At 27.6% G+C, this 27,296-nt stretch overlaps 2 protein-coding genes and 1 non-coding gene across 3 annotated transcripts; 2 read left to right on the top strand and 1 right to left on the bottom strand.

Moving 5' to 3' along the window:
* Nucleotides 1-4,240: 4,240 nt before the first annotated feature.
* LOC103309119 lies at nucleotides 4,241-6,623 on the top strand. Its single transcript, XM_016803598.2, has 4 exons — nucleotides 4,241-4,260; nucleotides 5,541-5,645; nucleotides 6,014-6,118; nucleotides 6,489-6,623. The coding sequence occupies exons 1-4, from the start codon at nucleotides 4,241-4,243 to the stop codon at nucleotides 6,595-6,597; spliced, it is 339 nt and encodes a 112-aa protein (XP_016659087.2). The 3' UTR covers nucleotides 6,598-6,623.
* A 10,527-nt stretch (nucleotides 6,624-17,150) lies between these two features.
* On the bottom strand, nucleotides 17,151-18,820 carry LOC107883479. The gene is made up of 2 exons (XM_016803595.2): nucleotides 18,027-18,820; nucleotides 17,151-17,962 (listed from the first exon to the last, which is right to left on the bottom strand). Exons 1-2 carry the CDS (start codon nucleotides 18,228-18,230, stop codon nucleotides 17,234-17,236), a joined length of 933 nt encoding a protein of 310 aa, XP_016659084.1. The 5' UTR covers nucleotides 18,231-18,820; the 3' UTR covers nucleotides 17,151-17,233.
* A 6,371-nt stretch (nucleotides 18,821-25,191) lies between these two features.
* On the top strand, nucleotides 25,192-25,261 carry Mir3017b-3 (microRNA mir-3017b-3). The gene has a single exon (NR_040221.1). It is a non-coding gene; the product is annotated as a microRNA mir-3017b-3 (primary transcript).
* Nucleotides 25,262-27,296: the final 2,035 nt, after the last annotated feature.

Below are 27,296 nucleotides of genomic sequence, written 5' to 3'. Positions count from 1 at the left end.
ATGAAAATAATATAACTATCCTTGAGATACAGAAAAGATTCATGGATTGAAAATTGCAACACACTTCAATAGCAATTTAAGGAAATCAATGTGAGTTTATATTTTATGTAATGTATCGATTGGTTGATTCTTGTGTTTGATTTAAATTTGATTAGGTATAATATATTATTATGCAAGTAGCAGTGGGCACACGAGCACGAGCCCTACCTAAAATATTGAAAGAAATAAATAAATGTAAGAATTTATATTAAATTAAAATGTAATGTATTATTTCCATAGTTCTATCAAAATATTTAGTTAATATATTTGACAATATTATTGAATTAAAAATGTGTTCTTACTACAACATGTACACCAGGCAGTAAGCATATATCCTATCCGTCATGTTCCAATTTACAACAGTAGATATCTTCCACTTGCTGATAGAAATTATTATGGCGTTGTCGGGGACAAACTAATTGTCCCCAGACATTATTTTTATTAAGATTAATTAAATTAATCATAATTTTGTTTTTATTAAATATTTATAGTAATATAAATAATTATAAGTATATTAATAATTTGAACTGCCATCAATTATTTACAGTATATTTATTATTTTATAACTCATAATCAACCTCACTTATTTTACTAAATATACCAATTACTTAAAATCACATTTGTATTATATACATAGTATACTCTCTATTTATTCACACACATATATTATATTTATCTATTGTGTATTTTTATGGAAGTTAGTTAAACATTGTCAATAGTTATGTAAATGGTACAAATATATCAATGTTAAAATATAATGTAACAGTATAATATACTAATAATAATAACAGTTAACCATATTAAATGTAATTTTTTAGAAAAATTAAAATTGAGTTTATCGTAAATCGGTCTATTACATATTGTGATAATTTAAATTAAATGTATTTAGTTCATCACATTAGGAATATAACTAAGTGTCCTTGATTTAATATTTTGTATTAAAGTTATTAAAAAATTTAAAATACACTACCAATCTATAAGCAAGTATACAGGGTGTATCTTATGTCATTGAATTCGGGGGTTTTTCACAATTATGGATCGATGACATAGAATTTGGTTAAAGAAAAAAAGACGCGTTTCTTTATTTTTAACAGGCAATTTTTTTATAACAATTTCAAAATTTTGAAACACGCAGGTATACCATTAGCAAAATCAACTTTATTTTTTCAAATGGCAACTACTATATTTTTTAATGGTAAAGCCAGTCCCTACAAACATCATGCAAACATCATGGTACTTAAATATTTTGCAACATAATATGATTTATTTAGTTAATAATTACCAATATATTTATAGTTTATACCTAAACTAGGGCATATATATTTAAAAATTTAATATCATTATATTAATATGAGTAATCCATTGATTACAATTTAGAGCCTTTAACCTACAATTCATTGACAATAGAAGGAATACATTTGTCTTATTATTAAAGGATCGATTACTGTAAATTGTTATATGAGAGATTTTATGACAATGAGCTCAAATTGGACATAGATTTTACCATATCTATACATGTTGAGAAATTCTTAGTTATTGTGCATTTTTATCTAAATTATATTGATATAGGATATTATTGTTTAAATCTTTGTGTAAATATTGTTAAATTAAGTTGTGTAGGAGTATCATATTATACGGAATTCGGAACTATTCCAATACCGACTTAACGTTATTTATTTTTAAAATTTTTTAAATGTTTAATTTAAATTAATACTAGAGCTATTTTCTTAAACATGTACCTACAGTGAAATTTGATTATGGGGTAAATATTTTTATATTAGATATTTTCTTAATATCTTATGTTAGAATTTCTGTTTGTTTTATCAATATTTATATTATAATACAAACTTCAAATATAAAGTATCAATTATTACATTTCGCCATTGTCATTCTTTGGCCAGTCCGAGGATGCTGTTTAGCATAGTTTGGCATTCCACCCACATTTTTTTTGCTATTGCCAGGGTAAAATTTGTGAAAAACTTGCCTTTCCTAAGATCGGGGGGTTTTCCATAAGTTCCACCAAAGCTTTTTTTTGTGACTGTCTCATCAATTCTTCGCCATCAGCCAAAAAAAAAAAAAAAAACAGAAGAAAAACAAAGAGAGACACAGGGATCGAGAACGGAATGGTCGCTACAAACACAAAGAGTTGAAAGAGCGTAATAATTAAATATTATTTTGTATTTTAAATTTTCACTAATAACTGCGCATGCACATACAAATTTCGAATAATGAACGGACGGCATTGCAACGTTGCCATTTTGCACCATTTGAATAATATTCTTAAACGACGTTGGTAATAGAACTTATTACCAATTATTCTATTGGCGTTCAAGAATACGGTTTTTAGGTGGGAGTAGAATATCTACCAGTAGAATGGTTTGTATACGAATATTGTTCTACTACTTTCAAGAATTGGCCCCCAGATTAAACATTTAACTGTCAATAAATTAAATTTTAATTCATAAAAAGTTATAGGTAATAAAGTGATTTAAATTTTAATACCTATAGTGATAATAATTTATTAGGTTTCAAGTTATTTTTTTGTAAATGCAGATTTTTATACTTAAATATTTAAAAAAAACCATAAATGTCGCACTGTTTTATACTAGATTTCAAATGTATCCTATTATTGAGTAGGTTACTGTAATGGGTATGTTAAATTTGAATTCAACGATGAACCATTCAAATGGAAATGATTCTCAGTAATCTGTCAGCCTATGATTAGATAATAGTTTATTATATAATATTATGTATATTGTCAGACGCGGATCTAGAAATTAATAAAGGCAGGGGCCAGATGAAAAAAATTACTTCAAGTAGATACGTAAAAGCAAAGATTTTAAGTTTTGAGTTTTTATAGTGTATAAAATATTTATCATACACGCATATATAATTTTAAAACAATAATACTTAACAACAAAATTACTTTTTATTGGATATAATATATATTATATAATTACGTAGGCAATAGTGAAATATTTTTAAGTACCTAAGGCTTACAGCACCTATAGCCCCTCCCCCTTGTATCCGTGCCTGTATATTTTTATTATTTATTAGTTATTAGTAATTTATATGTCTATTAGTTGTACAGTATCTTAAACTTTTTATGAAAAAAAATATATTTCATAATATATTACATTATTAATTATTATAAACTTATAAGTTAATTCTGTACACCATAGAACGATAAGAATAGGAATAATGGTACAAAAAGCTTAAAATTAGTCTAAAATGTTATGATTTTTATAATTGTTATTTTGTATGCAATAAATAATATTCACAATTATTGTGAAATGTATCGAGTTCCTATAATTAATATTTTTTTAATATGGTATAAATCTACAACATAACTAAAATATTGGTATGTTTCGTTTAAAATGTTATTAACTATACAATTTTGTCAAAACTAAAACTTTAAATGTTTATGTATTTTTGGCAATTTTAAAATGCTCTAGAATCACTTTAGGCGTAATTACTTTTATAGTTATTTCATGTTGAAATATTGACAAAATTACTAAAATTTGTAAATTATTTTTTGGTTAAAAATCTATCTAATTTTCAAGGCTTCACAAATTAACGCAAAGTTTATTATAAGTTGTTCTTATAAACATCAAATATACATATTATGCACAATTTTTTTTTACAGATATTTCAAAATCAAACTATAAAAATATCCGCTGCTGAAAGTAAAATTATACTTTTTAATATTACTAGGTATAGTGTATATAGTATACTTATTATTACATTTTATAATATTATATATAAATGTTTTCATTATATATTGCATAGAGAAACAATGTTCGATATTATATGATATGCTAAATATTAGTTCATTGACAACGAAACACACTACCAGTCACTAACAATATTATTTTATTTATTAATAGGTAATATTAAATAATATTACATTATAACTCGTATTTTATTGTTTGACATAATAATTCATTGTTCTACTTTATGGTATATAAAAGATTATTATAATGATTAATTTGACACTGGTGATTGTGTACAATAATTATTAATAGGTAGAATTACTACACTGTTCGCCACAAAGTTTTCCATGTGCCACTATTTACCGCCTCCCCGGGAACATAGGACATATTTTATAATACATTGTTTCTCTATCAAATAATATACTCAATGGTCTTATTAATTTTTTGAAATAAAACATTTTTAGTGATCAACATTTTAGATGAACAATATGGAACATTTAAATTCAAAGTGAGTATACTTTATTAAAAATATTATACAGAGATTCCCAAATAGTCCATTGTATGGTCCATTTTAGAAAATGTTTGAATTTTGATAACACAAAATATTATGGTTTTTTTTTTTTGTTTCATTGTTGATTGCTATCTTTGAGCCTGACAGCGTGCTAGCGACACATCACTGGTTATCTTGTAATCGTTGCAGATAATAATCAAAGATGAAACAAAATTCTGACACAAATTCAGTATATAATATAGTTACACCGAAACATATATCTGTAAATATTTTAGAGGCATAGGATAGCAAGCTAATGGTTCAGAATTCTTCTCATTTTGTCTATCGTTAGTTTTTTTTTGAAATAGGGATTATTAAACTCATTACTTGGTCTTTGGTGTAATATAACATGACTTTTTTGATGGATAATATTTTTACACGTATAGTCTTATTTTAAAGTACCTAATTAAGAAATATCTTAATTAATTTATACATCAAGATAGCAGTGATATTTAAGTTTCCCAGTATTTTACATAAAAATTATTTACAATGGTAAATTTATATTTGTTTTATTTAGAAACAAGAATATTCGTGTATTCAATAAATATTAAAAATATCACTTGTAAATTGTGATCACCTATTGAAATTTCATAACCAACAGTTAATCAGAGAAGATAAATTATGAACAGTTGCAACAGTGCAGTTTATTTTGTTTAAAAATTGTTTTTATAAAATACTGAATAATTTTTAAACAGTTGGTGTAAATTAGGTGCGCTTTGTGGACAAATCTAACCGATGGTGAATTGAATACTGCATTTGTTGTACTTTGGTTTAAGTGTATTAACATGGACAAATTAGCTTAGGTACACATCTAAAATTCTAAATAGAGAAAATCAATAACACAATTCATGTAAACAACACAGATTTTTATTAGGGTCTAGTGGTTGTTTCATACAAAATAATTTTAAAACATCTGTGTAAGAATTCATAAATGACATCATGGGTACTCTTTTTTCATTGCTCAATTTTCTGGAGACCGGAGTTTATTCTTTATAATTTTGCGGGAGAACCATGCTACAAAGCAACTGTCATTTTTAAATAGTAGATTTTATTATATTAAATAACTACATAAATAAGTTGATGCAATCCTTGAAGAGATTTTCAAAGGCTTATTGCTTATACATACACAATTAAAAGATAGTAATAATGAAAATTGTTTTTATAAAAACCTTACATTCTTTGATAAGTTGAGAATAAAAAATACTCTGATCTAATTATATTGTTATTTATATTTTTAGTCAAAAAGTTAAACAAGAAGTTAGCACTGATAAGAAGATTGCTATTTCGCAAATAAAACAACAAAATATTCATAAAAGAAATGAGAATGGAACTATTCAAATAAAGTAAGATGATGCTTATGACAAAATATTTTGTTTTATGTAAATTAAATAGTGTCAGTATCTAATAAATAGTTGACAATTCACTATGTCTTATTCGGGAATTTAGATAATACTTCAATAAGATACTATCCTAATTTGTGTTCTCAATTTATTTCATAGGTACCATTATAATGGATGCCAGTATTGCTTACAGTTAATTTTACTTCAAAAAATTGTTTAACCACTAATCACAGCATTTAATGAACTCTTCTTTACATACACTATTAAAAGATAATAATAATGAAAATTTTTATTATAAAAACCTTACATTCTTTGATAAGTTGAGAATAAAAAATACTCTGATCTAATTATATTGTTATTTATATTTTTAGTCAAAAAGTTAAACAAGAAGTCAGCACTGTTAAGAAGATTGCTATTTCGCAAATAAAACAACAAAATATTCATAAAAGAAATGAGAATGGAACTATTCAAATAAAGTAAGATGATGCTTATGACAAAATATTTTGTTTTATGTAATTTAAATAGTGTCAGTATCTAATAAATAGTTGACAATTCACTATGTCTTATTCGGGAATTTAGATAATACTTCAATAAGATACTATCTTAATTTGTGTTCTCAATTTATTTCATAGGTACCATTATAATGGATGCCAGTATTGCTTACAGTTAATTTTACTTCAAAAAAATTGTTTAACCACTAATCACAGCATTTAATGAACTCTTCTTTACATACACTATAAAAAGATAATAATAATGAAAATTTTTATTATAAAAACCTTACATTCTTTGATAAGTTGAGAATAAAAAATACTCTGATCTAATTATATTGTTATTTATATTTTTTAGTCAAAAAGTTAAACAAGATGACAACACTGTTAAGAAGATTGCTATTTCGCAAATAAAACAACAAAATATTCATAAAAGAAATGAGAATGGAACTATTCAAATAAAGTAAGATGATGCTTATGACAAAATATTTTGTTTTATGTAAATTAAATAGTATCAGTATCTAATAAATAGTTGACAATTCACTACGTCTTATTCGGGAATTTAGATAATACTTCAATAAGATACTGATATGACTCGAACTTTGTACAATTCGTTATTATAAATTGGTGTTTGGTGTTCAAAATTTATCTTATCTTTTCCGTTTTCCCGAATAAAAATTCTGATTTGCAGCAGTATATTATCAGGTAGGCAATCTACCTACAGTAGATCGCGAACCCCGTGCTGTTTGTACGTAGGTGTATGATTTAACTCTAAAGTATCAAAATTATACCAAGTTTGTCGTATTCCACCTATGGTGCATTAATATAATCAATTACATAAATTACTACAAAATCCTAACCTAACATAACTACTTATATCAGATGAATAAAAAAAAACCAAGTTAAACCATTCCTAAATTAGTCTGTCTTCTTCCCAGAAGTTTAATCTACACACAAACATTCATACCAAGCTGAACCCGTGCACTCCGTTGTCCGTAAAAAATTGCAACTTAAAAAAGTTATGATTGTTCAACTGTTTTTGGGTGTAACTTGCTGCAATGTTCAATAATTTGAATTGGTGCTAGCTTGTACCTGAACTGCCCAAATAACCAACGGAAACCAATAATAAATAAATACTAATTTCTACTGTAGACTGTAACCAATGGCAACTATTTAAAAAATAAATAAAAATAAAATTTCCAATTCCCATCGTGAACCTCAAGATCCCCGTTTGAGCACCTCTTTAATATGCAAATTTCGACAAATCCTTTCTTAGTGCCCGATGAAATTATTATAAAAATCTATCCTTGAAATTTCAAGTCGATAACTCAAAAAGGTTCGGCTCTGCGTTGATTATTGGTAATGTACACTTTTCTTTATATATATAGATTATACATTAACACTAACATGATCATTAATCATAACAATAGTTAGTAACAATTACCTTAATTTCGGTATTAAGTCCTTTTTAATCGTTCAAATTTTTTGATTGACTTAGGCGATTGTTTATTTTTAATTAAATCTTTATATATACTTGACAATTTTAATTCTTAAGTCCATTTATTTATGTGTTGCAATCAGCATGATAATCAGCTGTTCTACAATTCTATAAAAAAAAAGTGGGTATAAGCGAATGTCGCTCTGCCTTATAGTAGGTTACAAGTGGATCACTAGTATTCTAGATATAAGTAAAGTACCTATCCCTTATCAGTAATGAACAAATTTATATTATGTTAGCATTAAAACTTTTTACGTAAGAACGGTTAATACTCGGGTCAGGATTTTAAATATAAGAAAAACAGTACTCTGGATAGTATTACGACCCTGCTCACACAGTGCCTCGGCCCTTACAATTAACACATACTAACTCGGCTTAATTAGAAAAAAAATAATTTGTTGCTAACAATTATTATTATGTAAATTTATTTATTTTTATTAGAATAAGAAATATAAATAAATTAAATAAATATGATAGCACATGTTATTTTAATATTATGTAATAGGTATTACAAAATACAAATTTCATGTAGGTATTTAAAATAAATAATGATAGCATTCTACTGTACCAAACAATTTGTACACAAAATGAGCCAGTTGTATAAATGGTACATCAAAGGTATTTAATGATTTATACCCACCACCATTATCTTACTAGCTTTTTTATTGTATATCATATTAAACTAGCTTATCCCGTGTACTTCGATTCCCGTTAAATGTATCAACTCTAAATGACTCAAACGTTGTTCAATTCGTTATTTAATATTCGGTGTATGGTATTCAAAACTTGTCTTAACTTTTCCGTTGGCCGGAATAAAATTACTGGTTTGCAGCAGTAGGCATATTATCAGGTAGGAAATCTACCTGCGGTAGATCGCGGACCCCGTGCTGTTTGTACGTACGTGTATGATTTAACTCCAGAGCAGTAGCGAAGCGTCATAGAAGACAAAGAGACAATAATGTCTCTCCACTTAGAAATTAAAACACGGGACAAATAAATACCTAATTATTATTTTGTTTTATAAAATATTAAAATATATGATGTAAGTTTCAGTATTTGTTAAGATCGGTTTTTCGCTGTACCTAGTGTTGTACAGTTATAGAATTCTTAAATAGATTAGAAGCGCAAGAGTACGGCCGTGCGTACGAGCCGGCGATACGGGTCATTCCAAGTATTGTATTATATCTAAATCTAATAGACGTTGCGACCAATGTCTCGCAAACATGGGTGCGCGGGTACAGGGGAAATGTTAATATGAGTGGGGTTTACTATGTACACGCTGAGACAAATCTCACCGTTCGTAATAATTACCTTGGTCCACAATATACGTCGCCGTCGCATTGTCACGCCGCGCTATCGTGACGAAATTAATTATTGACAATGTCATTGACTTATTTTCTAAGACCAAAAATAGAAAAATTTCTATTTTTCTCTAAAAATTCAGTGTTTCCCAACAAAAACCTCACGCCTCGCTACAGCTCAAGAGCAGTGATTCCCAACCTTTTTCCTTTGGCGGGCCACTTTAGTAAGCCATTACCTTCAAGTGAGCCACAAACTATAAAAGTACAGAAATTCCTATATATTGGACTTGTTTTCTTATCTTTTATTGTCTATTGAAAAGATTATGAATTGAGGTACACATCGTAGGTACACCATTAGTTTGATCAGTACATTATTTTAAGTACACGGGTAATATCGATATTTAATTGTTAAGTTTCCGTATGAAAATGTCAGACAGAAAAAAACGCAAATATAATGATGATTGCCGAATTTTTAATGAAAAATGGTCTATAAATTATGATGAAACAAACAAAATTGGTTCATAGATCGCGACTTACGGATGAACACCTTCATTCAATTTTGAGGATTGGAACCACCAAACATCAACCAGATTTTTCATTATTAGTAAAAGAAGTACAAGCTCAAATATCACATTAAAAATAAGAGTAAAACATTTTTGTATAGTTTTTAGTTTTATTATTATCATTATAATTGTATTTTTTGGAATAATTATTTAAACGAGTTCATAAATTTAAATAAAAAAAGGTGGGTAAGTGGATTTCGCTCTGCTGTACAGTAGGTTACAAGTGGGTCACTGTCTGTAATGGATGGTATTAAATTTGAATTCAATGATATAATATCATTGTATAAGAAAAACTATTCTGAGCGGAGACGGTATGTTAGTCTAGGTATAAGACATATAATATATTATATTAGGTACCTATAATAAATTCCAAATTAATCATATCATAATATCTATTAGGTACTTATAAGTTATAACGCGTTATACATCAACAAAAAACCGTGGTAAAATCATAGATATATAATAGTATACTTTAGAAGTTTCAAGTACCCACGAATAATATCATACAATCACAACAAAATAACTAAAATAGTTATCCTAGGTTTTTTAATATGTAATTTCGTCCAAATTTGAACTTAAAATGACTATAAAAATAAGCTGTGTAAATGTATTTTGTAGATTTTTTGATAACAGAATTAAATATTTACGTGGAATCTTGTTTTAAATTTTCAATCCTTAGATATAAAAGTTGAACATTTTATAAATTTTTAACTACAAAATAATTATTCAATTTTAAATTTGATAAATTTTGTCTTCAAAATTCAAGATTTTAACTTCAAATGCTTATAAAAAAAAATTGTGCCTATGTATTTGTAATATTTTTCAACTGCTATTGTAACAATGTATCAGGAGCCCTGTATTAATTTTTTACACTTTTTGGCCCAATAGATAAAACTTTATTGATATTTATAGAAAAAAAAAATTTAAAAAATTGATAACTTACAATGTCCGTAAACAGCTCAAAAAGAGTCAAATTATTTTCAAAATTTTATCGTATATAGAAAATGCTAATATAAGCATTCAGTGAAATTTTCAAGTTTCTACAGTCATTCGTTTTTTAATTACAACAAAATAAGAAAATCGTTACTTAAGAAATCGAGTAAATACCAAATGTTGTAAAAATATGAATTTCAAACGCTCATAAAAATTTAATTTGAGTTTCTTATAGACATTTTTTTTTTTGATAAAGGTAGATTATCCTATAAGGAATCTTGTATTACATTTTAAAATCTTAGATTTAAAAAGAAAAATTTTTACGAATTCTTAACTCAAAATAATTTGCTAATTTTCGTGATTTTTCCATATTTTTTCAATTTTTGAACTTTAAATGCTTATAAAAAAAAACTGTGACTAAGGATTTTTAATATTTTTCATCTGCCTTTGAAACAATAAACTTGGAGCCTTCTATTAAATTTTCAAGCTTTTTTAATCAATAAATAAATTTTATTGATATTTTTAGAAAAAAAACTAAAAAAAAATGAAAACTGACAATGTCCGTAAAGAGTTCAAAATAAGTCAAAATATTTTTTAAATGTTATGGTGTATAGAAAATGCTAATATAAACATTCAGTCAAAATTTCATGTATCTACGGTCATTTTTTTTAAAGTTACACCAAAAACCAAATTCAATTTTGTGAAAAATCGATTTTGCGTAAAAATTCCCGTTTTTCCTTAATTTTTCTTTGGTTTTTCTTGGTGCTTTTGAAAATTACTGAGAATTTTAAATTTTGACCTCCCCAATGCACCAACGATATTCACTTTCCAATCGAACAAGATACTGAAGTCGAAAATCGAAGCATTATTTTGACTACTTCTCGTGTACACAGACACAAAAAAAAATAAAAAATTAAAAAAAAAAATAAAAAAATAAAAAAAAAACACACATCATTGTAAAATCAATACATTCATCGTTCCACTCACTACTCAGAATCTAAAAATTACGGATATATACGTTTTAGAAAAATATGAGAAGTATGACATATGATTTAGCACAGAAAATATCATGCTTTGGAAAAATATCTATTGGATATAACACGTTTTAAAAAAAAAGTACCTAGAAGTTTAAGCTTAATTTAAGCTATGGGATAGTTCATTTTGACAAAAAATAACGGTAGGTACTAAACGATTTATCGCAATTTTTTCCATAATAATCGATTTATAACTCAATTTTTATTAAAAATATAAATAGCACGTTTTCCGTTTTCCATAGAAACACCTCAACTAGGGTTCTAAAATGTCATGAAATATTTCATATTAATGAAAGATAAAAAAAACAAATTTTAGTTTAAAACTATAGTAGGAAGTAGGTACAGTAAACACGTCTACTTAGTTAAGTGTTAAGTAAAAAATTTTATAGGTAGAAATATTTCTTACATATAGTACATTATACAAATAAACAAATTACATGAACAATAATTGTAACCATCTTATTTATTTATTATAATACAACACGGGCTTTCGCCCAATATAGGTACAGTTAATATGCTGGAAAGATACTATATTTATACAATAATATAATTATTGTAGAATAATTATTATAATAATATCTTGTATTTATATCTTCTCTACATCGTGATCGGAATCAAATATTGCCTATCACTAATAAGGTATGAAATAAGTGTGACCATCTAGTGATGATTATATGAAAAATACCAAAATAGGTTACAAAAAAACTTTAAATATATTTTTCAACATTTCAAGAAAGGTAAAAGTTTCAAGTTTGAAATATTTTGAAGTAAAAATTTCATTTGAAATATTTCATACTCATAATTGTAAAGTCATAATTCTTTATATAATACTAAACCAAACATTTTAACAATTTATTTCTATTATTTTTCATCGAAATCGTAATTAAATGTCGTAAGTTGTACTAAGTGGCCATGTACTCATATTATTTCATAAAATTCTAAAAAAAATAATTTAAACTAAAAATATAAATAGTGAAATGATATAGCTATATTATATATACCTTTTATATTGTAATATTGTATGGGACTATAAACTACACCATTTTTAATTAATGTTTATTTTTTACACAGATTGAGACATTGAGTAGACATTGCAAAACAATATGAAACATTTTTTTTTATATTTTTCCAGAAGAAATATTTCGATACATAATAAATTTCGAATGAGTAGGTATCTTAATATAAGGTCATCTTATGTTAATTAATAATTAGTATTAATAACATTTAAAGTTTAAATTAGTGGAGTAAACTATAGTATTGAAGTAGGTACCTATTATTATAACCTTAACTACTTAGCAAAATTTTGCCTGCTCATCTAATATTTTAAAATAACTATACCTACTTATAAGTTGTATCTTATTAACTAACTCGTTTAAAATGTAATTTTAATGTTTTGAATTACTCCAATAATTAGTAAAATTTAGAACATGAAATTAAAAATATGGGTATGTTGTCTTTAAATTTAAAAAAATGTAAATACCTACTTAAGAACGATAACATAAATATTTTTTTAAATATTGTTTTGCAATGCCATTAAATTATAGTATTTTTTAAAACGTTAAAACTTTTCTTGAGTCTAGACACTTGAAAAGGATATTACCGAATACATCTATAAATATTTTATATACATATCTAGGCATTTATAGTTTTTATATAATAATTATGGTATATTATGTCATAACAGAGTTATACAGGTTTTCCTGTACCCCCTACCCCCTACCACCAGCGTATTGGTGAAACCCCTATAAGTTACATAACCACGTTTGTAGTATAATAAACATTTTAATACTGAATAATTATAAAGTAAATAAACATAGACAATTAATAAATACTTACTTGGACACGCGTACAACATTGAGAAGAATGAAATATTAATGATCTAAAATACAAAATAGACAAACAAAAATTGAATTGAATTACCAACATAAGCAGCCAACGTACCTAGTCCAAAATAAAAATAATTCAAGCGGAGCGTATATATAGGTAAGTACATTTACATTTTACATTTGTAAAAACTCAAAGGCTTTCGTGTACTCCTTACCATTTTTAACATCACGGAAGTAAAGTAAATAACTTGGTTGTTCGAATACTCTAGGCTATTTTTTACAACAATTATAATAATATATTTAATATTTATCGCATAAAAATAAATTGAGAATACCTATATAATATAATAATATTTACTCAAACATGACAAAGTAATCAACAAATTGATTCTATTGAAGATACCTATTCCTTAATTATTTTTAATTTACATTTTTTATACCAGTTTCTTATAATAGTTAATATCTATAATATATAGCATACAACTCATAAATAATGTAGGTATAATAGTTTATGTCATAATAATATGGTATAAACATTTAATCATTAAAAATTGTTTTCTTACATGACAGATGTTGGCTATTTTAATGAAAACTTCGTAAAGTACTTCAGGCTTAAGCATAGCCTGGCCATATTCCAACATAGTATTCAGTATCATAATTTTCAACGGTTATCCTGAAAAACAAAACAAATGCATCATTATTGGACGAAATTGAATGTGCTACAATTTTAAGCTAGACACTGTAAAATAAAACGTGATATAAAAATAAAAAGTAGGTAGATAGGTACTAGGTACCTACCTAATATAATATTTAATTACAAAAAGTTGTTAACGAGGCACGAAGTCGTTTATAGTTAGAGATAGGATGATGATGACTTTTGCATATTTTTTCCTTTAAAAATTTGTTTCATGCTCCCTTGATTCAGAATATACAAATTTTATATCGCGTTTATTTTTTATATTTCAAGATCATTCTTTCATAATATAATAGGTCATTTTTTGTAATCTTTGTAAAATATAGAGCATTTTTCTCGAATTTTAAATCTTAAGGATAATTTGTTCAAAAAAATGTTACATTTATTTCATAAAATTTTTTTATTACAAATTGAACTTAAAATTTAAATATTCATTACATTTTGTTTACGAACATTGTTTAGGTAATTTTTCTATATTTTGCAGGCCATTAAAAGTCATTATTTATTTTTTTTTTTGTTATTTTTGATACTTTTTAGGTCGCATCAATATCCTATCTCTATTTATAAAGTATATATTATATAATATTATATACTCACCCATACGTGGGTGATGTGTATATGCTCTTGCTGAATAAAAATATATCACTGAACTAGTCTAGTTCAACTAGAGCTGTTCAGGTCGGTCACAAAAAGCGACTGTGGTAGTGCGGTGTGTGTCGACGCCACTGTGCTTCGGCAACGTGCGAGCTTAGTCAGTCATTGTGACCACGGGCTGGTAACCCATGGCAATACGTGGTTGGGGGCAGTGACGTACCACGAGGAAATTATTGGTGGGGGGGGGGGCATGGTGGACCGTATAGTATATTTTATAATTATTTTTAAATTTTTTTAAACTATTATAAATAATAGTGTATTGTAATAATTTATGATAAATAATAACTTCTAAAAACCTTAATTATTATTAAGTATTACGTAAATAACTTAAGTATTGTTTTAAATTTTAATTGTTGTATGTAAATATTTTTTATTTTTGTGTAATAAAATATAAATTACCATTTTATTTTATCATGCTTGTATGCTGTAGATATGTAGAGTCGTAAAGTAGTAACACACTTACACTTGAGAATGGAACATGGACCAAGAACTTTAGTATGAATTAGATTTAATTAGATTTAGCTCTATTGCATATTAATAAGGAACAAGGGCGCTACAAAAATATAAGCCAGGGGTGGGGCAAAGTTAAAACATTTCCGGTAATACAGCCCATACTATATATTTTTTTTCAAGTGATAAAACAATTCATGCATCCCAAAAATAGCACAAGGCATTGTCCCTCCTGGCACCCTCCGGCGATCGCCCATGGTAAGAAAATTATTTCATATTGGATACAATGACGTTCATCATAAATTAAAACAACCGTTGCTCTAATTAAATCGTTTTTCAGAAACATAATATTCAAACACAATTAGTAACTAGGGTAGGTATATGTATAATCATATATAGGTTGGTAATAAAATAATATTAATTAGTAATAACAAATAATCAAATGTTAATGCAAAAATGGGGACAATTGCCAATGAAAAACTGAAAAACACTATGTATGATGATTGAGTTCAAACATTGTATTTAAAACAATACTAAAATCGGTTGTAACGAGTGTAACGATTGATAGACACAAGATAGAATTATATCTAATACGAGATAGAAAAAATGAAAAAAATTAGTCAAGATAACTGCAATTTGATGTTAAGTAGTACCTATAGAGGTGTCTAAGGTAGGTACGCTGACTTCGAAGCTATGCATAATGTATTATGTCAAAAGCTTGTTCAAATATTTCAAACATTTTCAACCACTCTGTAAAAAACTTCAAGTCGTTTGGTTGCTCCGGTGGCAGCTGATTTATTGATTTTTCCCTTAATATATTATAATATGACGAAATGTCGTATTGCGATTCGCATGTGCAACCAATGTTGAAACGTGGAGCAAACGTGGTAACACAAGATTGCTAGATATTTAATCCTAGACTTGGAATCGAAATAAATATTTCTGTTTTGATATAAATATATTTTGATTACCAATTTTCCATTTTTTTATCTACTATTTGACTTAATTGTGAAATTGTTGCCTCCGATTTTAACTTTGCATACCAAATTATTTATTTTTGATTGTGATTTTTGTTTTATATAACGAGTAGGTAGGTAGGTACAAGACTGCATTTTGGTTTCACTTTTGAATTTAATTTAATATAGTATTTTAATAAGTTAATATACATTTCAACTAGATACATCGTACCCACATGTGTTATAGTAATAACTAATAATATATTAATATAGTTTGAGGTTATAGGACGTAGGATAAACTTTATAAAAATCTTAAATCGTAAATTTAAAATTTATCCTTCTTTTTGTTCTTTATACCTATAGAAATAGGTACGTAGCTTATTCTGAGACTAAAATGTCTAAAAAAATATGTATAGAAACATTTTTTTTTTTATGTATAGACATTTGAAGTTAAAATTTAAAATTTGGATGAAGTTATATAATTAGACGAATAATAGAAATTTTTATTATTTTTTTGTATCTCAATAATATTATTCGTGAAGAATTTAAACTTTTACGTACAATATGGCGTCTCATTATACTTTATTTACACAATGAAATTTTAAAACATTTAGATAATGTTAAGCTCAATATAGTCTTTATATTTTATGCTATGAACTTATTTTCACCGCTCTACGGTGATGACTAGAAAGTTTATAATATTAGTAAATTATATTATAAATATATACTATTATAAGCAATTTATAATGATTAAATAAAATAAATGCAATATTATCAGCAAATATTAGTTCAACACACCATTTTACCAATAAATCACTATCTATGGGTATATGGTATATAATTAAAACAATTAAATATAGGTACTTATTATAGTAGGTACTTAGCTGACAGGTTATCGTTCAGAATCGCTTTTGATACCTATATGTAATGATTTATTAAATTTATTTAAAATTTAACACATAGGTTACGAGCAGATTGAATACTTACTTTCCCCCTTTTTCGGTTTCTTTGTTTTTTCGTTTATGACAGTCTAAACTAGGGTGACCAGTTTTACAAAAAAAAAAACGGGACAAGCAATTTTTGGTTAAAATACTTTAAAAAACATACACATTTTCTTAAAATATTTTTATATTTTATAGTTACAATTAAAATATTCTTTAACTACCTTGTTTAATATTTTAATAAAAAAAACTTTTAACTTTTTTGGGTTGATGTCGATTGCTCATCATGTCCTTTAATATCTATTGCAGTGCCGTTACTGTACTTTTGCGATGAACTGATTGCATTTAATAGTTTTGGTTGTGTTAACAAAAAATCATAAAAATCATTACACGAATATTTTTTGAAATGATTTTTTAGAATTATAATTGATTTGATGGTAGGAACGAGAAAGCGATTTTTTTCATCCGTCCATAACACATTAGTGATAAAAAATACTCTTTCAATTGCAGCATTTGTTCCAGGCATTGCTAGAGAATATTCTACAATCTTCCAAAAAATATTTATCGATATACTTTTACTATTTAAAATTTTATAGATAGCACACCATCTTTCTTCAACACGTACATAATTATTTTGCCATTCTTTTAAATTTTCATTTATAACATTAACTACATGATAATATTCATCAAAAAGAATATCTTCATCGAAATATCGAATAAGAATGGGGACAATTTTTAAATTCTTGTGATTTGAAGTGTCAATCATAATTGTCGCAAAATTAACAGCTTTTAGTTCGTCTATTATTTGATCCATTGCAAAAGGAGCCAATACATGCAGAATAATTGATTCACACTTGGTACGCGCACAAGAAAACTTTTTTTCATGTAACTTTTTTATTAAAGTAGTAGTACAATCCATTGACCTAAAAGAATGGTTATGTACTATAGTGTGAAATGCAAACATTCCCTCTTGGCTCTTCTGCTGCAATTTTTAACCCTTCATTAGTCAAGCCAGCTGGTCCTTGTTTAATATAATATGAAGTTACCTTGTCACTTTTGGAAGCACTAGATAAGGCCGACGTATGTTTCTTCTTTTCCAAATGCTGTTTGATATCTGAGCGTCCTCCATGTTCGATTGAAAATACTGCCTTGCACTTCGTACAAAACACTTTTCCAATTTCTTCACAGTTTTTTAGGAAAGTAAATTCAGACTGTAAAGATACAGTGAACGTACATCTCCTCTTTGGCATTTTAAAAAAAAAATAATGCACCAACTCACAAAATTTAAAGAAAAAAGACGATACGTAATGGCTATAATAAACACAATCGCTTTACTGTTCGTACGTTACTATTCGACATATTTTGTTGTTCGTCTTTTTGATTATTATCATCGACATAGTATTATATATTTTAGTTCGTAATGCATATTATGATATACGACGTAGAGTGGTGACTTGTGTAGCACGTGTCACGTGCGTAGGTAATTCGCAGAAACTATCGGTTATCGTTATCACATGCCACGGTCTGCGATAGATTCATAGAATTAATACTATACATTGTTACCTAATCCTAATGGCTAATTTACAATTACTATGGTAGTATGGTATACGCTTATCTTATTACTATTTGTATTGCTCGTCGGCATCGGCACTCGACGTTCGTTCCACGGAAATTTTAGTTTGTTATTTATAACTTTGGTTAATTATATGGAAATAACGGGATTAAAACGGGACAATCTTCTGAAAACGGGATAAAAAGCGTCCCGTTCGATGTTTCCCGGGACAACGGGACATAATGATCAAAAAAGGGACAATCCCATTTTAAACGGGACGTATGGTCACCCTAGTCTAAACTAAACTCTGTGGCCTCAATTATTTTTCGGACCATAAATTTGATAGTACCTACAGACATTTAGTTATTATGCAAATATAACTTCAAAAAGCTTTATTTTAAAAACGCTGTAGATATGCACGCAAAAATCGGAATATTGAAGTCTGCAACTCTGAAGAGTGGTGAAGATATTAATATTATATACTCGTATATAAATATTGGTATTCCAGAAAGGTATGTTGCTCGACGACGCGTGGACCGTATTATATTACATTTTGTAATTTATGTATACCCTGCTTTACGTAGTTTTGTTGTACCTAATTCGAAAATATTATTCGTGGGCTTTTGAAACTTTGACGTAAACATGTTCAATTTCCAACATTGATTTTTATTGTTTGTTTTTGGAACCGAGCTTATTAACAACCACTCTATCGTAGCCCACTCTCTTCTTTAATAGAATGTATTTCTTTTTTCTCTGTAATTCTGAACCCCGGGCGGTCCCTGGACAATTATTTTTAGAATACTTTCTTCAAAGGGTGAACGCAAAGCGCTGCCTGTTTAAAATGCCGAAGGTCATTGGCCCCGTTTAGACCTCGAATCCCGTGAATTTATTATAGCTGCGCACTTTCTCTTTTACCCGGACGTAGCTGTGGGTGGATGCAGGCTTACTCACCACCCTATTTCGAGTGGGATGTTTTTCCTCCGACATTCATTTGGGGGCCGTCAGCTCTCGTTTTCGTTCCAAATAATCAATACCTAACATGTTACAACAGCGTAACAAGTGGTGCGATAAAATGTATAATACTACGTACATATTGTACAGTATTATATTGCAGTTTTACCCGGGTATATAAACGAATAAAATAAAAGATAAGTCTTGATTAAATTCAACAGTTTTGTGTTGGTTGTTTTTTTGTGCAATACACACAATAACACCGTGTATAATACACTATCAAATTATTCCCAGCAATCCGTGTGGTTAATACGCCTAACGAAAATACCAAATAGTTTTTAAAATTCAACTGCATTACTTTACCGTGTAATTATAGATAAACAAAATATACAGATACGCATATATTAATATATTATATATTTTTATATTTCATTAATATAACAATCCATTATAAATTATAATACCTATATCTATAATCTATACTATATTCTTATTTCCTACATGTATATGAAGCTCCTGATCGTTAAATGTGAAAATAAAGTAAAATAGAGATATTTTAGTCTTTTTTTTTTTTACCTAGGTACCTAAATTAGAAAGTAATTTAGTTTAATGTATAAAATTTATTATAACTGATTGATATAGATAGTAGGTATTATTTTATTTTATATACACAGAGCATTTTCAAAATATTTAGATTAGTTGTATGCTAATAGTTAATACCTATTTATACCACAAACCTATTCAATATACGTTTTATGACAGGTCGGTATAGATTAAAAATGTAATATATATAATTATAATAATACAATAAATGCAATGGTTTCAAAAAGAACTAGCTCAACCTACCTACCATAATATTAGTAAAATAAATTACTATTCTAGTAATGTAATATTAACCCAATAGATTTATCACTACAGGAACATAATAATTTTAAATATTTGTATTAAATTTTTATATAATTATATGTATCGTAAAAAAATATTTTATCGACAAGAATCGAAAAAAAAAATTAAGAAACTCGTAAAATACAAATATACATTGACATTTTGGAATTCATACTATTTTACAACAATATTAGTATTCCATAAAATTTTCAAATACCTGGGTACGTTAATTTTTTTAGGACCGCTGCACACGTATTTGTCATACATTCTAGATTAATGAGTGGTGGTAAATTACACATACTTCAGAATGTCCAATTTTAATATTTTATACATGTAAGAGTTTTCTGACAAAATATCTAGGATTTTAAGGAAATCGATTTTTAATTTTCAATTTTAAAGGACTTTAAAAATAAGGTTCTGTTTTGAATGTCCCATAAAATAATTGCATTACATTGGTATTTATTTTGGGCACATCTGATTTTAAATCAAAAAAATGTCTTTTAATGAGCATTGTATAGAAGTTGATCTAACCATTTTTTCAAAATTGCAATTTAACTTCAGGATAAGTATGTTTAATTTACTTCGGATTTTATTAGTTTTTATAGTTATGCAAACAAGAAAATATTTCATTTTCAGCGAAGTACTTGTTGATATGTGTGTGAACGTGCGAGAGTTGCGTCCGGCGGCGATTACCTGACCCGGCATTACAGCGATTCTCGGAAACACGTTTAGTATTCACGCATAGACAATGTCGAAGACATAGTTGAAAATCTCATTTTACATGTCATGTGAATTGCCTAAATATTACTCCTTAAAAGGAGTAAGGAGATAAGGAGTTAAGGAGCTCCTTAGATCCATGTCTGTTTGTAATAATTACCTCTAAGTAAAAAAAAAATAGCTCCATGTTTTAGTTTATTTTGGTAATTTTGTTGACTATTACCTATTTCAATACAATTTTATTGCGATAAGTTCCAAACTTAACGACAAATTATGTTACATCGAGAGTATCTGAGCGACAATTTGATGCTGATTAGTGATTACACCTTATAATATGAACACCATTACACCAATATTATGGAATCACATAAGGCTATAATAGAATTATTTCTAAATTGTATAAGGACTTTTTCTGCATAGATCGATTGTATTTACTACCTAACTATTATTGGTTTAATGCTTTTATATAAAAATATTTTACTTATTACTGTCAATGATATAATACAGGTTTAAATATTACCATGATGGCAAAAAAAGATCAGAGTCCGAGCGGAAACGTAAAAAAATGATCAAAGTCAAGTGTATGGCTTTTATTTTTAGTACGTAATTTTGAAGTTATTAATAAGATCGATAACGACCGTTGTTATGTTATTTGATTGTTGTGTTTTGATATTATATTATTATCTGTAGTACGTGCGACGATTTCATAGTGAAATGGCGTAATAACAGTATAGTTTGATCGTATTTTACGTATCACGTGTTGAAGTGTTTATTTTTCATTAATACATACCTGAGCTAAGTTTTTTTTTTAAATGGACACCAGCTTTAGTGACTCTAGTGCTGAATTTGAAGAGAACAATGCTAATCATGTCAAAAAACGAAAAAAAACTTAGTCATTAATTATTATTATTTCATAGTCCCTTAATCAAATAGTGATAGTGATAATATTAGATAGGTACATGGAAATATACAATAATAATTTAATTACCTAACCGTACAATCACCTTTTAGATTTCAATACGGTTTAAAATACAGTTTATTGTACGATTTGTCATGGGGGTCATTGTCTTTTAACTTTTTCCAAGTTTTACGACAAAAATATTTAAAAAAGGCCCCCAATTTAATAACCTATAATACTAGGCCAATTGGGGGTGGGGCCTGGACACCTCTGCCCCCCCTCAAATCTGCCACTGATATCAGCCTATATTTTTAAGAATATTTTATTATAAATACATGTATATTACGATCAGTAACTTAATTTCTATAAGTAATACGATTGGTTGAAAACTTGAAGTTTTTGAGCTAATGTTTTCTTTATAACATACGGGGAGCCCAATAATTAATATAAGTAGTAGGTAGGTTAGGTACCTATACTTTAGTGATGTAATTTTAGATACTTAACTATTTCTATAGAGGAGAGATCGAACAAATTAAATTACAATACTTACTAAACACGACTGTTAAAATGATAGATATGGTAAAAGTGGAAAATAAAGTTAAGCACATAAAAAATATAGGTACTATCAGAGGTTTCTTAGAAATCATGGATAAATTTAAGAGTAGACATTTCGTTCTTAGAATTTTGATTTCGTACATTGATACAAACCAGCGATGGGCCGTTGGAATAAAGATAATGTAAGTTCAGAAATAACATTTTATGGGATTATAAATTATTAGTTATAACCTCCATACTTATTATTGTTGTTATACATTATCTATCAAAACTGATACGGCCAGATAAAATACACTCCTGTTTTATTGAAATTTTTTTCTTTTCCCATAAGGTATTTTGAAAAGTACAACTGAAAATTTAGCTACCTACATCTCGATACTTACTCCGATACCTTCTGTCTACTAACAGAGCGGTTATTTATTTAGGTAATTACTAATTATATAGATTACTATTATAGTAATTACCTACTTGACAGACTTTTTTTTTAAATACACACAATTTTAAAGAGCTTATATGAATCCAACGTATAATTACAAATTATATCTTGTCTGTTTATCATATTATAGTCATAAAAACAAAAAAATTGTACTTTTTTATATTATATTGGAATTATAACACCTTAGTACCCGAGCTTAATATTACAGTCTATCCTCATCGTTCAATTAATAATAAATGTGTTATATTATATTCGTTGATAATGATAATGAAAATATACATATTACAAAATATCTATTAAAGACTTTTATCTAAATACCAATTTAAGTAACAATTTTTAGTAACACTGCAGTGTTACTTACATTTTACAGACAAATTGTTTATAATATACCTACCTACATGTAAAACTAAATTTTAAATAATATGTAGCCCTATTGTATAATATATTACTGATGATATCAGCACCTTTTATTATATTTAATATTATTATATATCACCGGGCTGCTGTATTTTCTTGGAACCTATAACATATAACCTATAACATTTTCAAGTAAATATTCAGAAAATTATTCTGTTAAAAAAAATAGGTAGGTACACGAGTGTGAAATATATTCCTTATAATTTATTGTAAAGATATTAGGAACAATAGGAACATGCACATTTCAATTGTTAGAAAACAATATAACAATGCAGTATTTGAACAAGTGTTTGAAGTCATGTTTTATTTTTTTACTGAAGTAGGTATCTGTTTTCAAGTACATATTACCTATGTTAAAAATCGAAAAACAATTTACCTGATAGGTACACTTCAAAACAGTTCTAACAAAACACTTCTAATGTGAGCCAAAATCAATGTAAAGTTAAGTGTTTGATTATAATATTAAAAAATCGTTTTAAAAAAAAATTTTAATATCCCTTTACAATTTTACATGAAAGTTAAAATGCTTATTTCAGAACTTATGTTTAGTGTGCATTGTTATGTATTTGCTTCAAACTAGATTAAATCATATAAAAATATGTATACATATGAAATACGGATTTATTTTGTTAGCTCGCGTAATGGATGAGGGACGAGGGTCAGGGGTTATAATTATACCGTGGTACAAACTACAAACTACATTAATTATACCTACCTATTGGCAAACTGTTCCGTTCTTTAGTGACCATTAACTATACATATTGTTCAAAATAAATATACCATCAGAATATATCATATAATGGTGACATTTTATGTTTTTAAGTACTACCTATAATAAGTTCATCAAATTGTATCGGGGAATAATTAACTGCAAACATTATATGAAAGGCAGTTATCGAACAATACTCTTTGTATTTTGACATTTTACGATAAAAATGTATTTAGTAAATTATAAAATTTTTCTATACTTATTATAATTAAATTTAATATACCTACGTCTCAGATACAACTCTTTAATTTATCATTATGCTAATTTTTAATAAGTAGCGAATACAGTAGGTATATAATTTATATCGAGCGGTCAATGAGTAATGACAATACTCGGGCTGTTTCTGCGCGTCTATTAAATGACAGAATGCACTTCAAATCATGCTATTTGATAAAATACGTATACCTAGTTTTAAATTTCGTTCGCAGAATTCTACCTCAAATCAGGCCCAGATAGGGTTAAATTAATGGAAGACAATACAAGCTTGACCATAAAATAATAGTTGAAATAATTACTATTTTTTATTCAATTTTGACAAGGTTTAAGACAGTTTTATATATTCGACCAATGCTATTTTGTTGGCCCGTACTTTGCAGTCTGATGGCAAATCATTTTTTTTTATACTTACATAATATTAGGATTGAATAGAATATGTATATGTTCGCGCCACGCGAAGTATTTTCCGACGTCATCATAATCTTTCTTAAGGGTAATATAGTTATTTAAAAAATTATATCACACTGGGCAGTCAGCCAACTATTTGTTTGTGCATAATATGATGAGATTCGGAATACAGTCGGTCGGCACTATCGTGAGCCGATAGTCACGAATAAAACGCTGCACCAAGCACGTTTGACGTCGGGAGGCGTACGACTGTATCGGCCGGATCTATATATTATGCAAAGCGCGGGTCAGACCGGTTCAGTCACAATGGGACACTGGTTGCAATAATGTACAGTGTTACAAATTGCTCAAAACGAATCGGTTTTGATGACCCGCGTAATCGGCGAAAATGAATAAATTAGTCGGTGCCGTGTTCTGTGACTGACTCGGCTGGCGCCGGACTGGCGGGGGCCAGCCGGTCTGTCACGGAACACGGGACCGGCCGCATCGCATAACGGACCTACGAGGGAAAAACGCAGTGGACGGCGCAGCGGCAGCAGCAGCAGCAGCAGCAGTCAACGCAGCGGGCGAGACCAAGCTTATAAACAAGCCTGGGCAAGTTCATGATAATTTTTAACTGAGTTAAGTTAAGTTAATGTAAAATATTTTAACTCAGTTAAGTTAAAAGTTATATGAACATTTTCAATTAACTTATTAACTTAAGTTACGTTAAGTCATTATTTATTTTTTTTTTATAATATCTTTATAAATACTAAAATACCCAGTAATATGGTTTAAATAATAAAAATCATAAATATTATTGAACACCGGAAATAGCCAATTAATAGCTTTTCTATACATGGGTACTGAATTAATAGAATTATGAAGTATAGGTACGAAAAAATACAAAATTGAAAATGCCAAAACAAATACAACCTTTTGATTTATTAATACACTAATACAGATAAGTACTATACATTTTTTTAAAATTATTAAATAAAAATAACATGGTATTTAAGAATGTACTTAATTTTAAACTCTGAATACTTTTTCAGGGTACTAAAAGTCTAAAACTGTAAGAGAATATAGCCAACTTTATACTTCAGTAAAATATTTATATTTATAAATATTTATTTAAGAAATTGATTTAACTATATTTGTAATTCCCTATTCTAGTAAATGGTTATGTAATATCAATAATTATTTTTATTTTTATTATTTAATTATTTATAAATTAACTTAACTTGAATTTGATTAAAAGTAACTCGTTATTTATTAAGTTAATACCAATTAAAATAAGTTAATGAAAATTAAATTTAAAAAAGTTAAGTTGAAAGTTAAAATTAACTTAACTTTTAACTTAACTCTTAACTTTTTAACTCGTTTATGCCCAGGCTTGCTTATAAATACGAGTGCGGAGCATCAAATCTCGTCAGTGCGTGTTCAACGGAGCTTTCTGCAGCAAGACCCACCCAGGGCAGACTTGCACAGACGGAATATGGACTTCATACACATTATTACTACGATTCAGACCTAACATAAATTATTATATTTGGATACTGTCGGGGTACCTTTATTAATAAATTATAATATTTATTCTACATTGAATATATCAGATATACAAAAAATACAGTCCACTCATATTTATTTTCTCGCCGGAACAATATGACGTATAGATAATACTTAATATCATATTTTTAATTGCGTATTAAATTAATTAATAATTTGAACTCTTACAATATATAGGTAGGTAGTTTAAATTAAAAAAAAAAAAATCATTTGTTCGTGTTATTTTGAAAATTGTATAGATAACACTTTAAAATATATTTTACTACGTCGGAGCCCATTTAGTACACGCAATCGTTTTGCCTTTAAAAGATTTCTCTATTATTCGTAAAATATATGAAATCGAGTTCCCATTAAAATAAATTTGAAAATTTGTTTTTTATTCTCTCCATTCCTCAAATCTTTGGAAATATTCTCCAATTTATTATGCATTACCTTCAGTGTAGGTCACTCACAGGGTAAAAAGAGCACCAATTACGCCTTATTATTCGGGCGAAGATATGATATTAAGGTGATCAGTGGCGCCGACTTGTTTTTCATTTGGTGGGGCAAAGTATAAAAATTAGTTACCACCACCACCCACCACCCACGTGATTATAAGGTAAATTCAATTATCACAAAGCAAACACTGGGGCGAACCGCCCCATAAAAAATATGCTTTCGGCGCCACTGAAGGTGATCGAGAAATGAACTATTTAAGCAATATGCCATCAAAAGTATCATCTTCAAATGGCTATAACTTCCAAGCTAAGATTAACTGCCCAATTCCGAGTGCATTATCGTTCTTAAAACGTATAAACTATAAACGATAAATAACGTTTAAGAATAATTTATTAGGTATTATGTTTTATTTAAATCATTTTATTTTTTATAAAATAAATAGGTAATGAAAAATGCTGTTTTAATTGTAAAAAACCGATGACGCCATGTTTTCGTATGATAGTATTTCGTTCATTCGTTTCGAAAT

Source organism: Acyrthosiphon pisum, chromosome A1, assembly GCF_005508785.2.
Source record: "Acyrthosiphon pisum isolate AL4f chromosome A1, pea_aphid_22Mar2018_4r6ur, whole genome shotgun sequence".
Classification (NCBI taxonomy): Eukaryota; Metazoa; Arthropoda; class Insecta; order Hemiptera; family Aphididae; genus Acyrthosiphon; species Acyrthosiphon pisum.
The sequence above is the reverse complement of the archived record's forward strand: the minus strand, read 5'-3'. Positions and strand labels throughout refer to the sequence as shown.

Excerpts from the sequence above, each read along its gene's own strand:
- LOC103309119 (XM_016803598.2), top strand. The coding sequence starts at position 4,241 with ATGGAACATTTAAATTCAAA. Across the intron at positions 4,261-5,540 it reads ATGGAACATTTAAATTCAAA|TCAAAAAGTTAAACAAGAAG; the intron begins GTGAGTATACTT and ends TTATATTTTTAG. Across the intron at positions 6,119-6,488 it reads AATGGAACTATTCAAATAAA|TCAAAAAGTTAAACAAGATG; the intron begins GTAAGATGATGC and ends TATATTTTTTAG.
- LOC107883479 (XM_016803595.2), bottom strand. The coding sequence starts at position 18,230 with ATGCCAAAGAGGAGATGTACGTTCACTGTATCTTTACAGTCTGAATTT. Across the intron at positions 17,963-18,026 it reads GTGCTTCCAAAAGTGACAAG|CAGAAGAGCCAAGAGGGAAT; the intron begins GTAACTTCATAT and ends TAAAAATTGCAG.